Consider the following 16,384-nt stretch of genomic DNA (forward strand, 5'->3'; position numbering starts at 1 on the left):
TGTAATATATTCCACCTTTTAAGCATATTCTCCTTTAACTCTTTATTTTTGCTTGTGAACAGTTCTGCAATCAGTATTCTTTCAAATAATGTATTTTCTTCTGGAAATTCTACCTAATTGAGTACATTCCTAGAAATATCATTACTGAAGATAATATGCATAATTACCTGCAGTAGTAGCTGGTGATGTTGTTTTGCCAAGGTTTATGATTTTCACATTTCCACCGGAAATGTTTTAAGTATTAGTTTTCTTGAATATCTATCAGAAATGTCTTATGATTTTAATAGATGTTACAGATCATCTGGATATTTTACTTTATGCTTACTTTATTTCTGGAGCTTCTCAGTGTACAGTCCAGCCTAGTTTCAGAGTCAGTAATTCTAGGAATCAGATTTTTAGTATCAACACATCCAATTTAATATTTGGAACATATATGCATTATAAAATTAATTAGTGCTAATATGCAACTCAAATGTACATGAATATGTTATATTCTGCCTTTTTATATTAATTACCTTACAGATGTAATATGAATTATAATAATTCACTGGCTGGCATGTAACTTGATGTGTAGTTTTTATTTCCATAGAATTCAGGGAGCTCTGAATTTCATTTCAGGCATGATAAAACTAGGAGCAGTGAGGCACATCTGTAATCACAGAATTTGTGAAATTGAGGCAGGGATATCAGAAGTTCAAAACCATCCTCTGTCACATGGTGAGTTTAAGGTTAGCTTGAAGTACACGAGACCTTGGCTCATTAAGCACAATCAAACAAAAATTGTGTCCTCAGTGATTTCATTGACCATATTTAGTAACTTAGCATTAAAACTTAATTTTTATTTTACCAAAATATAATAAACATATACACCATTACATCAGATTTCTGTTGGTTTACATATTGTTAGAAAAAAAGCCACAAAACTAAAGGGATATATGATTGCACTTTAATATTTCTGATACATTTCAATGTATCTAAGATTGGTTTTCACTAATGTTGTACTCATGTAAGATATTTATAATATTTGCGTTTTACAAAAAATAATCTTTCCAATTTTTATGATCTTTCACTTAGTGTAACAATATGTTGATGCATTTAAAAATGAAAACAACAATTGCAAAATATCCACAATAAATTTCAGCATTGGTAATTTACTGGCAGTTGATAACTTTACTATCATAAACAAAGTCTCCTTGTAGAGAATTTCCAAACAAGTATTCAAGTCTTTTCTGTTTTCATGTGATTCAGTCCTGAATAAAAACACTGTATAGATTACAAAGGTAAAAGTGTAAGCCTAAGAGAGAAAAAATCCATATTTTCCCTCATACATAATACCAGATATTATGCAAAAATAGGCTATGAATCAAAAAAAGGGTTATTAGGAGGAAAAGGAATAACAGGAGAGAGGAGGATGGATAGGAAATGATTATTGGGTGGATATGGTGAATATCTGTGAATTCATGACACCATGAAATCCATTCTTTTGTATATGAATATGTGCTAAGAATTTTAATGCAAATTGTCACATAAAACAGCATTGGAAACTATATTTCAAGCATATTTCCAAACTTCTCTAAATAAGGAACCTCAAAATATATCAACTCATTTATAAAAGTGTAAATTATAACTATCTCATAATTGGCAAGTATAGCTGAAATGTTCAAAGAAGTAGAAAATTCATTTGGTTAGTTTTATTTAAAATGTCAGAAGCTACAACTGTAAAATTCCACCAATATGACTGTTTAATCATGAGCCCCAAAGGAAAAAGAACAATAGACATGCCAAAGTGGATGGGGAAAATAAAAGAAAAAATATATCTATAACTAATATCCAGGATTAAAATATGCATGACTTAAGAAACTCAAACTTAATAAGCTGTTTCTAATTAAATCTTTGTAACTTTGTGAAATATCTTTTTGAGCTGTGACAGTCATTACATTCATAAACAGATACATTGTTTTTAAAAATAAAGAAATGAACAGAAAAGCAAATCTCTGAATGTACATCCACAAAATTATACAATTTTATAATGGAAATAAGAATTTAAAATAAATCAGTACTCCTTCAGGGCAAACTCATTTTTATATTATACATTTAAAGAACATATTCAAATGTTATGTTATTAATTTATTAAATTCAATAAGCATCTTTTGTGCACTTAATACTATACACAATGTAATGATACAGTGCTTGGTGTTTGTTACATTTAAATAAATTAAAAATTACAAGGAATTCTATTGGAATTTTATCTCTGTGTTTTGGGTAGACTTCTCTGCATACCCTGTGAAACTTCTTACCCATTTATTTGATCTCATAAAAGATACTGATGAACAAATATTCATTCCAAACCCTTAATGTGTATTGGTGGAAATAAATACAACTAATTTCTAATTATTTCAGGCATGGAAAAATGGCTCAATGAAAAGAGAACTTGCTGCTCAAGCTTGTTGACCTAATTTTAAATTCCTAGCACTCACATAAACATCCAGTCAGGGACTTATCCCTCTGTAACTGCAATACTTTTGGAGGTGGAATCAAGATGATCATTACAGATTACTGGCCGCATATCTAGATCCAGGTACAATGCTTCAAAGGAATAAAGCGTAGAGTAATAGAGTGGAATGCTGAATGTCTTCCCCTTTCTATGTCTGTGTTCACATGGCTGTGCAGACAAAAAGACACGCACACACACAAACACACCATAATATAAGAATTATGATTTTGTGATCAGTGACATGGTTCAGTGGATAAGGACAGTTTCCACCAAGGCCTTTTAGAAATAGAGAAGCAACTTCTTAATATCATAACACATGCAAGTGCACACACCCTCACACTTTCTCTCTCTCTCTCTCTCTCTCTCTCTCTCTCTCTCTCTCTCTCTCTCTCTCTCACACACACACACACACACACACACACACACATACACACACACATACACACACACACACAAACACACACACACACAGAGAGAGAGAGAGAGAGACAGAGACAGAGACAGAGACAGAGACAGAGAGACAGAGAGACAGAGAGACAGAGAGACAGAGACAGAGAGACTCATACAAAGATACACACACATTTATCTCATCCAGTGTCTCACTCTCTCCAATGAATAAATATAAAAGAAAAAGAAATTTGCTTTAAAATAATCATCATTTACCACTGCATTGAAGCCATTTCCTAGCTTTCTTGGGATACCTTATGAGGTGATGCTAATTATGCTCTTGCTGCTCAGTTCTACATATGGCTGACAGCTGCATATGATAGACTGAATATTGTCAAGGATGATGAGTGGAATTTGTTTATTTGGCATTTTCTCTCCCTAGCGACAAATGATTCCATGTTCACTTGGCCGCTTACAAGTAAAAAATTAAAGCCTTACAATTGTTACAAGAGTGGAACATGCATTTGTTACACCTATTAACAAAGGAGTAACTTTTTTTCTTTAATTTTTTCATCTTCCCCATTCTTCAATACTCTTATACATCTCATGTCTTATTGCTTAATGAGTTTTAATTTTGGTGGGTAATAAATTTAGATTCCTAGAGAGAGATCCATTTATGTCAGTTTTTCTCCAACAAAGAAAATACAGTACCAGCACTGACAAAATAAAGATAAGAAATATTTCCATTTTGACGGTGATATCTACATTGTTTTTTTCTAATTAAAAAATACATATGTTGGTGTTATAGCTGCTTTACTGTCTCAGTGTATGGTGCTCTTAACCCCTGAGTCATCTCTCCAGCCCAATATTGTTCTTTTGTATCATTTGGGATATGTTGAAATATGGTTGGCCTTAGTAAATAACCTTGAATTCTGTCCTAGGAATTATTTTTATAGATATCTTGGTATTGTATTGGCAAGTAGACAGTCTTATTTTTTCTATTCATAGACCTTACTTCCATTTCTTGCTTTATTAGATTAGAATTTTTCAGTTTTAGTCAATAAAATTAATGGAAACAGAAATCTGTCTTGTTTTTAATTTAAAAAGCAAAGTATCTAATTTCTCAATTTTAAGTGAAATGCTTGCTTAAATGTTGTGCATGTTCTTTTTGAAGTTCTTCCTAGTCCTAATTTTCTGAGAGCCTTTATCAGTAGGGATTAAATTTTGTTCAATAGTATTTTTGTGCCATTTAAAATAATTATGTTTCTTGTACTGGTGACATAGTTATTTACACTAATTCTTTTTGAATGATGAATCAATCTTAAACAGGTGGTAACATCCAAACTGATCATGTTGTACAATGTCTGTTTATAGATTCAATTTTGTGTTAAGGATTATAGGATTATAAAATATGTTGGGACATTTTTCCCTCATGCTAAGGAGGTATAGTGTGTTCTCAAATTCATACATGAAATCTGTGTAACTTATAAAGATAGACAACTGGGGAAATAAATCAGTTGGTAACATACTGGAATGCAAATATGAGGACCCTAGCTTTAATCCCCAGCACCTATATAAAAGTGTGGTGGTACAGGCTTATAATACTGCTGCTGATGGTGTAGAACTAGATGTATCCCTGGGATTGACTTTCCACCCAATCTAACCCACTTTGTGAATTCCAGGCCAATGAGAGATTGTGTCTCAAAAACTTGGACATAATTGGACAAATTATGAGGGAAAACATCAGGGATTATCTTCTAGCTTGTGTGTGCACTCATGCACATGCATGCACATGCAAGTGTGCGTGTGCGTACACACACGCACAGAGAGAGAGAGAGGGGGGGGGAGGCTTTATGTGACCACATTCAGAGATAAGGTTCTAAGAAAAGAATTAATGTTAAAAGATGTTATAAAGGTAGGATCTTAAGAAATTAGACTGGTTTTATAAGAGAAAAGTTAAAATTTCTTCCCATTCTCACAAAAAAGAAAAGTCATGTGGGCACACTCTGAGAAATCAATTTTCCTCTTCTTATAAAATCAGTATGGTGTCAAATTAGGCTTACTTAGGATGATTTATCCTCTTAGCCTATTTTGACACCATACTAGCCTCAATGACTGAGAAAATAATTATCTGTTGTCTAAGATATTCAGTCTGCTATGGTATTTTGTTGCAGCAGCTTGAGCAATTTTGTAGCTCCATTTTTATTCTTAAGGAAAAATGTGTAAATTTAGTACTAAGTCTTTTTAAAAGTGTGATATATTAATCAACAGAAAATATTTTAATTGCAATATTCCTTCTTTAGATTTAAAATTATGAATTCAAGTTCCTTATTTCCTTAGTAATTATACAATCATTTCAAGTCTCTACTTAGAATTTGATTAGTGGTAACTAATGAGTGGTAACTAATATAGCACATGTGTCACAGAAAAGGTCTTTTATTATCACTTCTGGGAAAGCAGTGCATTTACATTGTTTTTTTTATTCATATGTCTATGATTGTTCACAGTAGTCCCTTATTCATTTGAAGTTTCCCGGGATATAGTTATGCTTTCTACTGCACCCTCTTCATTTCTATCAGGCTTAAGAGGAGTGAATCAGTATACTTAACTATTTTAAACAACACTCTCTTTTTTCATAATTTCCTTGCTTTGTAATTTTCACATTTTTCTGCTTCAATATTTATTATTTCCTCCTATGCTAATATTGCCTTTATTTAAATGAAAATTTAAGATTATTCATGACCTTTCATTAAGGCAGTGATTTAGCAGTGAATTATTAGTTTTGATAGGTTACATTTTCACTTTTACCCTTTATTTTCATTATTCTCAACCCTTTGAGAGTTTTCTCAGTCACAAAACATTTAGTGTGTTCTTAATATTAGAAAAATTTCCCTTACTCTTTCATTATTTTCTTTTTCAATTCCATAATTTTTGTAAAAAACTATATGAATTTAATATTTAATAAGAATTTAAGTTTCTTCCAGCTTAGTATATGATGTGTTTTTGTAAAATTTCCACTTGTACTTGAAAAACATTTCTTACTTGTAAATATTATCTTAAAATGTTTTAAGAACATAATGTTGAAGAACCATATCAAATTATGTTATACATTGTGCTTCAATTTATAATTTCACAGATGTATAACATGTAGTTTGTTCATTTTCATGGATCATCACCCACTTTCAATCAATAACTCAAACTGAATCTCTCCATCATTATTTTCTGATTTTTGTATCTTGATGTGGATTTATTTCTACATGCACTATTTTCATTCCTTCAGTTTCTTGAATTTCTACTTGTGGAAACATCACTATTTCTTCAGGGCAAAGAATATACCTACTATCCTCTTTTTCTGCCTTTTTGTTATTGACTGGTTATAGAAGTACGCTCTTTGCTGATACCAGGGATTGGTGAATGTAGAATGCTAATAGCTCACTCTGTCAATGAGTTATTAAGTATCATTATTAAAAGGTTGATTGGAAGTTCAGCTTCTCACTTAGCCTTCCGGTTGCAGGTAAAGATAAAGGCTATATATTTGAGTGATAAACCCTTTCTGAAGTAGCCTTATTAAGTCTAAATTTTTATAGTGTAAGTGAAGGCTTAGCTCAACATTTGAGGCATATTGACATTGGCCTTGCTGAAGATTGAGACTATAACATTAGTTCCTGCCTCTGAGACAATGGATTATGAACTTCTCATTTGGCTCCATTGTAATAGTCTGTGGCAAAATGAAACAAGGTAGAGACTCTTGGTGTCTGGTTGGAGTAGGGTATACATTTCCATAAAAGGTTTTCTACTGTTAAGCTTCCAACTTCCCAGACCCATTGCCTAGAAAAAAAAACAGGTTTTTGTAGAGATTTTATCACCTGCACTCATTAAAGTTTCTGAGTCACAAGCTTCTGCAATTTTCTGCACAGGACATATGTGACACAGGAAGTACAGAGGGCAACTCACTACCTTAACATTCTTCTGAACTCAAATTCTAATACCCATTGAGTGCTACCCCGTTGTTAGCAGATTTCAATTATTTGTTAGTTGTGCTATGTAGAAGATTTTTATTAAAACATATTTTTGTTTTCACTTTAAAAGAGAAGACCTGAAAATGTCCCTTTCTACAGTCCAATGTTTGGACATTTAAAAATCCTCACTGTCTTTCTCTACAGTGAGAACATTGTATTATGACCTGCAGAATGCCTTTAAACATCTAAAAGGTTACCACTCTAGTATCTGTGCTATACCACTCCCCACATAATACAAGTCATCTTATTTTTCTAAACCCTTCCTTCTATTGGGGAAAGGAGAGGAAGTTTCAACATACTTATTTTTTTTAAACTTCCAAGCCAAGTTGTGTATAATTCAACCTTAAAATACGTGCTGGCAAGAAGTCAAATATATATTATTTAAAGTATTCCATCTTTTTTAAAAAACTCCTTTTCTTTCTTTTTAAATTTAACTTTATTTTTATTTGCTCACTTTACATCTTGATTATAGATCCTTCCCTCATCACCTCCCAATCCTACCCTCCCTCCCTCATACCCCCTCCTTCCCTCCCCTAACATCTGATCTCAGTCTATCAAGTCTCATCTGGACTACGTGTATCTTCTTTCTCTGTGGCCTGGCAAGGCTGCCTCACCAGGTGGAAGTGATCAACATGTGGGGGCCAGAGTCCATGTCAGAGGTAGCCCCTACTCCCTGTAGTATGCGACCCACAAGGAGACTGTGCTGCCTATCTACTACATCTACTACATCTGAGCAGAGGGTCCAGGACCATTCATGGTCCTGGGTTGGTGCATCCGTCTCTTAGCACCACCTCCATTGTCTCCTTGTGGAACTCCTTACCGTTCCTTGTCCTTCTACTCTCCTACTCTTCAAAACAAACAAGCAAACAAAAGCCAAACAAAAACTCCTTATATATCTCAGCATCTGCTTGGATCCCCTGCTGGGTGGAGTCTCTCAGAGGACCTTTATGTCAGGCGCCCTTCCTGTTCCTTCTCTTCAACTGCTTCCACTGTCTATTCTAATTGTCCTTCAGAATGCCAATTAAACATTCTTTCTAGGGTCTTCCTTGTTATTTAGTTTCTTTAGGTCTGTGTATTGTAGTGTAGTTATCCTGTATAATTTGGTTAATATACACTTATAAGTGAGTATACACCATGTGTGCCTTTCTGGGTCTGGGTTACCTCACTCAGGATGATCTATTCTAGTTCCATCCAGTTCTTTGTTTTTTTAATACTTGAGTAGTAATTCCATTGTGTTGATGTACCACAGTTTCTATCCATTCTTCAGGTGAGGGACCTCTAGGTTGTTTCCAGATTCTGACTATTACAATCAAATCTGCTATGAACATAGTTAAGCAAATGTCCTTGTTGTATGGTAGAGCATCTTTTGAGTATATGCCCAGAAGTGGTAGGACTGGGTCTTGAGGTAGAACTAGTCCTAATTTTCTTAGAAAGTGCCAACTTGATATTCAAAGTGGTTGTACAAGTTTGCACACCCACGAGCAATGGAAGAGTGTGTAATCCATCTTCTATCTGTGAGTTTTTATTAGACTTTTGGAGCTTACATGTGATTTTTAAAAAGACAGATGTGCTCTGTATTTCTACCTGTATTATTTTTATACTCCCACTATTCGTTCTACTTCATGATCAAAGAATGATCTATAATAGTCCTTGTTAGTCTGTTTAGCTTCTGCTCTGAAAGGGCATTACCAATGACCACAGAATATGCTTTTATACTCCAGGCACTCAAATTTTATAAATATCCCATCCCAATGTCTATCATTTTGGATGCTTTGAGTTATTCTTTTTAAATCTGTCACTGAAAGAATTTTTCATTAATTTACCCAACACCCAAGGATTGAATAAGAACATGAAATGTGGACTCGGACTACTTTAGCTCACTTAACAATTCATTAACTTCAGGTAAGTCTCAATTTCCTGGTCTAAACAACAGGGAGTAAAGTAGTTGCCTAAACAGGACAGGAATTACAAATATCTTACAACAATGATAGATAGTGTGGAACTCTTTTAATGTGTAAGATAATAGTAACTTGTAAAATATTCTATATCCTTATTACTCTATTATCCTTTTTGTTTGTCAAATATTTCCCAGCATTCACCTGGAAAGCTTCCATTTTAGGAGCAACACTGAGACTGTATGCTGTAGTTTCTGAAATGTAAAACTTCCTATTTCCAACTGAGTGAAAAGAGCATCCATCAGTGTTTCAACTCACCTGAACAAAATACAAAGGGACTGATCTAAGGTGAGGTGCCAACTTATGAACTTGCTCCAGTGAGCTGGATGAACACTAAAATCCATGATTTAGTTACTCATATGCACAACTTGTGCCTGTTGATATAGCTCTTTCATATTCATCCCATACCTACCAGTGGGAACAACAGTGAGTCTCTGAGTCTTCTCTAGGAGGCACTACCTCATAAAGCTTCTCACTGAAGATGCCAGCAGATTTCACAACTGTCTTTTCTATAAAATAGATAAGATGGGAAAGGGTACTGGTACTGGAGATTGCTGTGGAGTACAAATATGAGGCAGCTTGTGTGGGATGGTGGGAAAGAAAAGTTTATGGCATGTTCTTGGAATTTACAGTTAGTGAAGGTGCAACAAGCAGTAGAAATAATATCAGCAAAATATGATGGGGTATATAGGGAAGGAACACCTTGAAAAAGTTCTTTAGTACACTATGATTAGTTAAAAAAATGAATTTATGGCCCTACATACTCAACAAATTACTTTTTGTGGAGGAAGATCAATGTACATATAGAGCCAGTGTCAGGCACAAGCCTTTTTGCAGTATATCCCTGATTAATTAAAATCATAGTGTTACTTAGCTACCAAGTATAGGTCTGTCGTAAGATGGGATGTCTTGAACAAAAAAAAAAAAAAAAAAAAAAAAAAGCCTAACCATAAAAAACAACAACAACAGACATGACATGAAACTTTTCTTTGATCTGATCCCGACCTTCATAGTTTTCACATTGTGTACACATGCTTGCTTCTAGAATATTTTTTATCTCTCCATCTGTGCATAAAAATTCTGCTCATCCTTCACATTCTTATCCCAAAGACTCAGAGGGCTCTATCTAAGGTCATGGGCCTCTGTAACTGACAATAGGAACTTTCATTCCTAGTTCCTCACTTGGAATGTTCTACCATTTCATCAGTTCTCTGCGCTAAAAGAGATATCTCAAAAACATCCAATTCACCTCCTCCAGGCCCATTAGCACAACCCACTAGACATTAAAGTCTGCGATCTACCAGCAAGTCCTGGCATGATCTCATGTGCAGGCAGAATCTGAGGCCTAATAATCTGTCGTTTGATATGGTGTCCTGAGATGGTTCTGTTGCAGAAGCATAGAACATTTATTTTGAGGAGGATGGGTAAAATGATTCCTTGAAAATAACCTACCACCAGTAGAAGGGCTGTTCAAATGAACAAGAACTGTAGTTTTCAAATACTTCTGTTTTCTGTCAAGTTCAATATGTGACCTTAGCGAAGAACCTCCCTGGATTACAACAAGTACAACTTTTGTTTTCTTCTACTGAGAATAGTGATAAAGGTGCTGCTTCATGCCAAGATTGACTATATGTTGGGTTTCAGATTTTGGTAGGGATTGGAAGGGTATTTGGCTGCTGCAGTGGAGGTAGCTGAGCTTCTCTTGTTGGATCCCAAGTGAGCTGAACCACAGGCCCCAGAGTACTGTCTGTTTGCCTCAGCTCCAAGTTCCTTTCTAGCTTTTGTATCACATTTATACCTTCTTGGCTTTACTACTGCTTACCGCCCCCTTCTGGCTGGGCATGAGCTACCTACTATTGCCATGATCTTCCAGCCCTAAAACTCACCCTTCCACACCTCCCATCACTTCTGCCACTTATAGTCAATCTGTCCCGCCCCCTCTTTCAACACCACCCTCAGAGCCTCCCCCTCCCGCCGCCCCTCGTTCTTATCCTCCAGCGACTAGTCTGTCGCTCAAGGCCCGTAAGTCCACACTCTGAGCTGGCTTGCAGCAGTGACTCCTCTCTCGCTCCTGCCGCACCTTCGGCCCTAGCGCTGATCCTTCCGAGCTAGCTCGGCTCTTTCCGCCCAACCTCGCGTTATTCGCAGGATCACGCCGCAGCTTTCACCTCCTTTGCAGCCCCGGAGCTCCGGACTCAGCAAGCTCTCCACAGCCGATCGGTCGCCTAGCTTCCAGCTCCCTGCGATCCTATACATCAGGCCGACATGGAGGCGCCGCCCTCTCCAGCAGCGCAGGAGACACCACAGCTCGCAGGGCCCTCTGACCGCCAGCCGCCCACCATTGCCCCTCAGCAAACAGGTAGCAGGAAGCGGAAAGCCGCTGAGGTCGATCCGGGAGCCGGGAGTTCTTCGTCGCCAGGCCCATCAGCGGCGATGGTGACAGCCGGGGAGGGCCACGCAGAAGGGTCCTTCCTACTGGCCAAGAGGCCTCGGCCGGTAGCTCACCACTCTTTGGTGCACTACCTGAAGAGCCGCTCACTGGGTGCAGAGAACTACCCTGGGCTCGCGGGCTTCGAGGGCGACCTGCGCAGCTACGGGGTCCTCAGGCTGCCCGAGCTGCTGAGGGAGCGCCAGCTGCCCCTTGGCCCCCTCAACAAGGTGTTCGCGTCGCAGTGGCTAAATGCCAGGCAGGTCGTGTGTGGCACCAAATGCAACACGCTCTTTGTGGTTGATGTCAAGACTGACCATATCATGCGCATTCCTCTAATGCGCGACAGGGTGCCCGACCTGTCCAATGGCTCGCCCTCCTGTGGCATTCATGCAGTGGAGCTGAATCCCTCCAAGACCCTCCTGGCCACTGGAGGTGAAAACCCCAACAGTCTGGCAATCTACCAGTTGCCAACTCTGGACCCCGTGTGCCTAGGAGATTGCCAAGGCCACAGGGATTGGATCTTTGCCATCGCATGGATGAGTGACACTGTGGTCGTGAGTGGTTCCCGCGATGGTACCCTGGCACTTTGGCGAGTGGATCCTGACATGTTCAATGGCAGCATCGCATGGCACAAGGATGCTGGGCTTCCTGTGTATGCTCACATCCATCCTAGAGATATGGAGGCCATCCCTAAAGCCACTACCAATCCAGGTAATCGCAAAGTGCGAGCACTTGCGTTCAGCGACAAAAACCAGGAGCTGGGAGCTGTGTCCCTGGATGGCTACTTCCACCTGTGGAAAGCCAGGAGCTCCCTGTCCAGGCTGCTGACCCTAAGGCTGCCCTACTGCCGAGAGAATGTGTGTCTCACCTACTGTGATGAGCTGTCCCTCTATGCTGTGGGATCCCAGTCTCACGTTTCGTTCCTGGATCTCCGCCAAGGCCAGCAGAACATCCCACCACTGTGCTCCCGGGAGGGAGGCACTGGTGTCCGTTCTTTGAGTGTCCACCAGCATATAGTCACAGTGGGGACAGGCCACGGCTCTCTGCTCTTCTATGACGTCCGTGCCCAGAAGTTCCTTGAAGAAAGGTCTGCAGCCGGTCCAGACATGTTTCCTGTGCCCTCAGGAAGGAAGCTCAAACTCACCTGTGGCAGTGGCTGGATCAACCAGGATGACCTCTTAGAGAATTATGTTGCTGGTGTAGAAGATTTCCCCAACGCACTCTACACTCACTGCTACAACTGGCCAGAGATGAAGCTCTTCGTGGGAGGGGGACCACTGGCCTCAGGCCTCCATGGCAACTATGCAGGCCTCTGGAGCTAAGGTTGACCTGACTCTTTTTCCCAGTGTGAATTTATCGTTCAGTTCAATCGAACTGTAGTTTATGTTACAGTACTATTTTAACACTGCCTTTTTCTTTCTCTTTCAGGTGGCAGCCTGGATTAACCAGTGTGTTTCTCAGAAGAGAGACAGAGATGGAGCGATCAGAAGTTAGCTTTGAGAATTGTCTGCACCTCTTCACCATTCTTTGGACTTTTCATACAGATACTTTCCACTAATTCTTCTCTGTGTAGTGTTTGAGTCAGTGATCCATGTAGTTGTTCTATTATGGAAGAAAATCCTGTTATGATGTTAGAATTGTATAAATGTTGTGTTCTTTTATTATTAGCAATTTTAAAGATATTGTTTTCAGTTTTCATCACATATATGTGATGTATTGAGACGATTTTCTCACAAACAGAGTTTGGACATCTGTTCTGGAGCAGTAATCAGAGTTTCATAGCATTGTTCCAATTGTAAAATACATTCCATGTTCCAGATTGCCTACTTTTGGAAGTAATTCGCTCATGAATTGTGGTCATGGTGTAGGTCTATAGTTTGTAAGTTGTTGGTGCAAAACTCACTTTTCTAAATGTTTGTTATCTGAAAATAATTGTCATAGAATCTTGTGTTTAGATCAAAAGCTCAGCTGATGAGGATGGTTTAGGTATTCAATGTTCTGCTAATTTGATTGTTCAAAAGTAATCCAAAAATCAGTGTTTTTCTTTCAAGCTTTATTTTATTTTTATGCTCTGTCTCCATTTTGATCAAAGAATGTACTTGTTTTCACTTCTTGCCTTAGTACTATCAAGACTTGTGGATATATTTGAATGCTGTTGTTTGAGTAACTTGCACAGAATTTCAGTGCCATCATTCAATGCAGGGATATTAAGTATAAATGTAGAATGTGTGGCAGACGGGGCAGAAAATATACTGCTCTAAGATATAGACTGGATATTTTTGCTGTTGCTATTTTTAATACCAAATGTTATATTTGAACATATTTTAAACTTTCATAATCTGCTTATGAGTTAAGTTAAAAGAAAAAAAGTGCAAAGGGAGAAAAATGAGCCCACCCAGCTCCCTGTGAAAGAAAGATTTTATTTTGTGAACATGAAAGATTGACTTAAAGTAGAGTAGATACGTTATTAAAACCTCTGGTTCTAGGCCTGTAAATGTGATAATATGTGATCATGACAATGCTGTGTGATTTTCAAATAAAGGAGCTGGGAATTTAAAAGGTAGATATGATTAAAGAGCTTAGCTATCCAGATAAAGAGAGGGAAAGGGATGCTATGCAGATGTACTGGATTTCTCCCTAGGAGAGAATACTGAAAATGAAAAAAGGAGCCAGGCCTTGCTCAAAACTGGACATGATTTGTTAAGCCTGGATTGGTATTAGGCCGTATTTCTTTTTCCTGAAACATCTGACATTCATTTTGTGTTGGTGTTGATACACTACATGCTGTTTGCTACCAAGCCTAAATTGTTAAAAGGATCTAAAGGTGAGTTTTAATACAAAGTGGTCAGATTTTTTGATTATAAAGATTATGCAGGAATATTTCATAGAATTACATAATTTTGGTACATATATGTGCATTTTTGCTTGCATGTATGTTTCAAACTCTACTGTACATGATTTGAGATCAGAGATTGTAAACTGCCATCTTTTATTTCTTTGTGTACTAAGCCTGAACAAAGGCAATCACTTATTCCTTACTTATTTTTTTTGCCAATGGAAACCTGCACTTAATATTGTAATAAATATTTGCTGTTGCATAATAAAGAACCTTTAGTGTTCCCCATACCTGGTTTTCTTTTAAATTACCCTAATTCATTTTCAGGTCATGCCATAATGCTTCATCCTTTCGTAAATGAAGTAATGTGTGATACAGAAGATGAATATTTGTATCTCCTATAGAACTGGAAATTAATCCTCTAAAATGAAATACATGGGATTTAGAGATTTCTTTTTTTCTCTTTTCTTTTCTTTTTTGAGGATTTCTTTAAAACATTTGGTTTAATTTTATCAGAAATAAATTTGAAATGTTTTATTTATAATCTGTTTTATAATTTAGAAATACATTTGTTTAAATTTTTTAATCAAACTATTTGCTGCCTGTTTTCTTATGAGCAGTAGAGTATTTGGGGGTAAAACTGGGATAAATTGAGAACTACAGAAAAAGACTTTCATACTGAATGAAATTTCAAATACATAATAGAAAGCAAAGCTTTAATGTGATTTCTTCTCTGGCTTGTTCCTTACTATTATCAACAAGTCACTTTAAATTTATGACCTTGTAGGATATATGTTTTTGAAGACAATCACATAGCTTGGGTGAGTATTAATAGCAAATTTGGCTAATTATTATTGTATTCCTATTTTTGAAATATGTAATAATTTTTAAATTATTAAAATCTAGTATTAAGAAGTCTGTTGCAGTACAGGTAGAAACAGTATGAATTTTAAGATATAGTGAATCTTTGAGAGTTAGTACATATATAACATGTTTTGATTATATCCACTTGCTGTCGTCCAACTTTTCCTAAAATTAGAAATCCTCCTTACTATGTCTCCATACAAACTCATGTCCTCTAATTATCAGCCCACTGAATGTAATTGGTCCTGCAAATATGCACCAGGGTGTAGTACCCAACCATAGGAGCAATGATTCTGAACCTGTGGGTCACAATTGCTTTTTGGGGTGTACATATCAGATACTTATGTTACAATTCATAACTATAGCAAAATTAATGTTATGGAGTAGCAATAAAATAATCTTATGGTTGGGGGTCACCACAACATGAGGAACTGTATTAGAGGGTCACATCATTAGGAAGGTTAAGGACCACTGTACTGGAGCATAGGCCACTTACAGGGAGCCTCATCCCTGAAGAAAACTGGCTCCCTATTCCACCAAAGTCCTCAGCTGACAATAGCTTCTCAACTAAAAATGGAGCTTTATGAGTGAGCACCCCAAACCATGACAACATAGCAAGAAACTGATGATCACAGTTCCCTTAAATTCTATAATGTAATACAAATATGTATGAGTTACCTTTCACTATTATGTTAAAAATTACCTATCACCATTCATGTATTTCTTTTTGCAAGTATATTTCTGACTAATATTTATGTCCCTCTGCTTCAGTCTTTGAAATGAAAAAAAATTTATATTTTTTTAACGGAAGAAAAGAGTTTGGAAACAAACATATCCACTGTGGGACTGAGGAGATGGCTCAGGACATAAAAATGCTGCTCTGCAAGTATGAGGACATACGTTTGGAACTTAAGCATTTACAGAAAAATTCCAGGCACATGGTTGATTGGGTAATTCCGTAGCTGGAGGTCTAAAATAGGTCCTAAAATCATGCTGGCCAGCCTACACAAAAAGGCTAGCTTCCGGCTTCACATTAGACAGCCAAAGAGGAACTCACCAAATGTCTTACTCTGGCCTCCACATACATTAGTATGCACCAGCACACTCATGAACATATACCATACACATGCACTGTACAAACAACACACACACACACACACACACACACACACACACACACACACACAGGGAGAGAGGGAGGGAGGAAGGGAGGGAGGGAGGGAGGGAGAGAGAGAGAGAGAGAGAGAGAGAGAGAGAGAGAGAGAGAGAGAGAGAGAGAGAGAGAGCTCAAAAGCCAGTGAAGGAAATTGAAGTGCCTCATCTGGCAAAAATACATGTGTCAATTTAGTTTAAGTATTAATGACAAAATTGAATTCTCCAGAGGCTGATTGTGTCTGA

The 16,384-nt window shown here is 37.3% G+C and overlaps 1 protein-coding gene across 1 annotated transcript; it reads left to right on the forward strand.

Annotated features, from left to right (window-relative positions):
- The first annotated feature begins 10,816 nt into the window (after positions 1-10,816).
- On the forward strand, positions 10,817-14,394 carry LOC311602340 (DDB1- and CUL4-associated factor 12-like protein 1). The gene is made up of 2 exons (XM_084790268.1): positions 10,817-12,609; positions 12,715-14,394. Exon 1 carries the CDS (start codon positions 11,121-11,123, stop codon positions 12,606-12,608), a length of 1,488 nt encoding a protein of 495 aa, XP_084646394.1. The 5' UTR covers positions 10,817-11,120; the 3' UTR covers position 12,609; positions 12,715-14,394.
- Positions 14,395-16,384: the final 1,990 nt, after the last annotated feature.

Source organism: Acomys minous (assembly GCF_964271855.1).
Source record: "Acomys minous genome assembly, chromosome: 7".
Classification (NCBI taxonomy): Eukaryota; Metazoa; Chordata; class Mammalia; order Rodentia; family Muridae; genus Acomys; species Acomys minous.

Excerpts from the sequence above, each read along its gene's own strand:
- LOC311602340 (XM_084790268.1), top strand. The coding sequence starts at position 11,121 with ATGGAGGCGCCGCCCTCTCCAGCAGCGCAGGAGACACCACAGCTCGCA.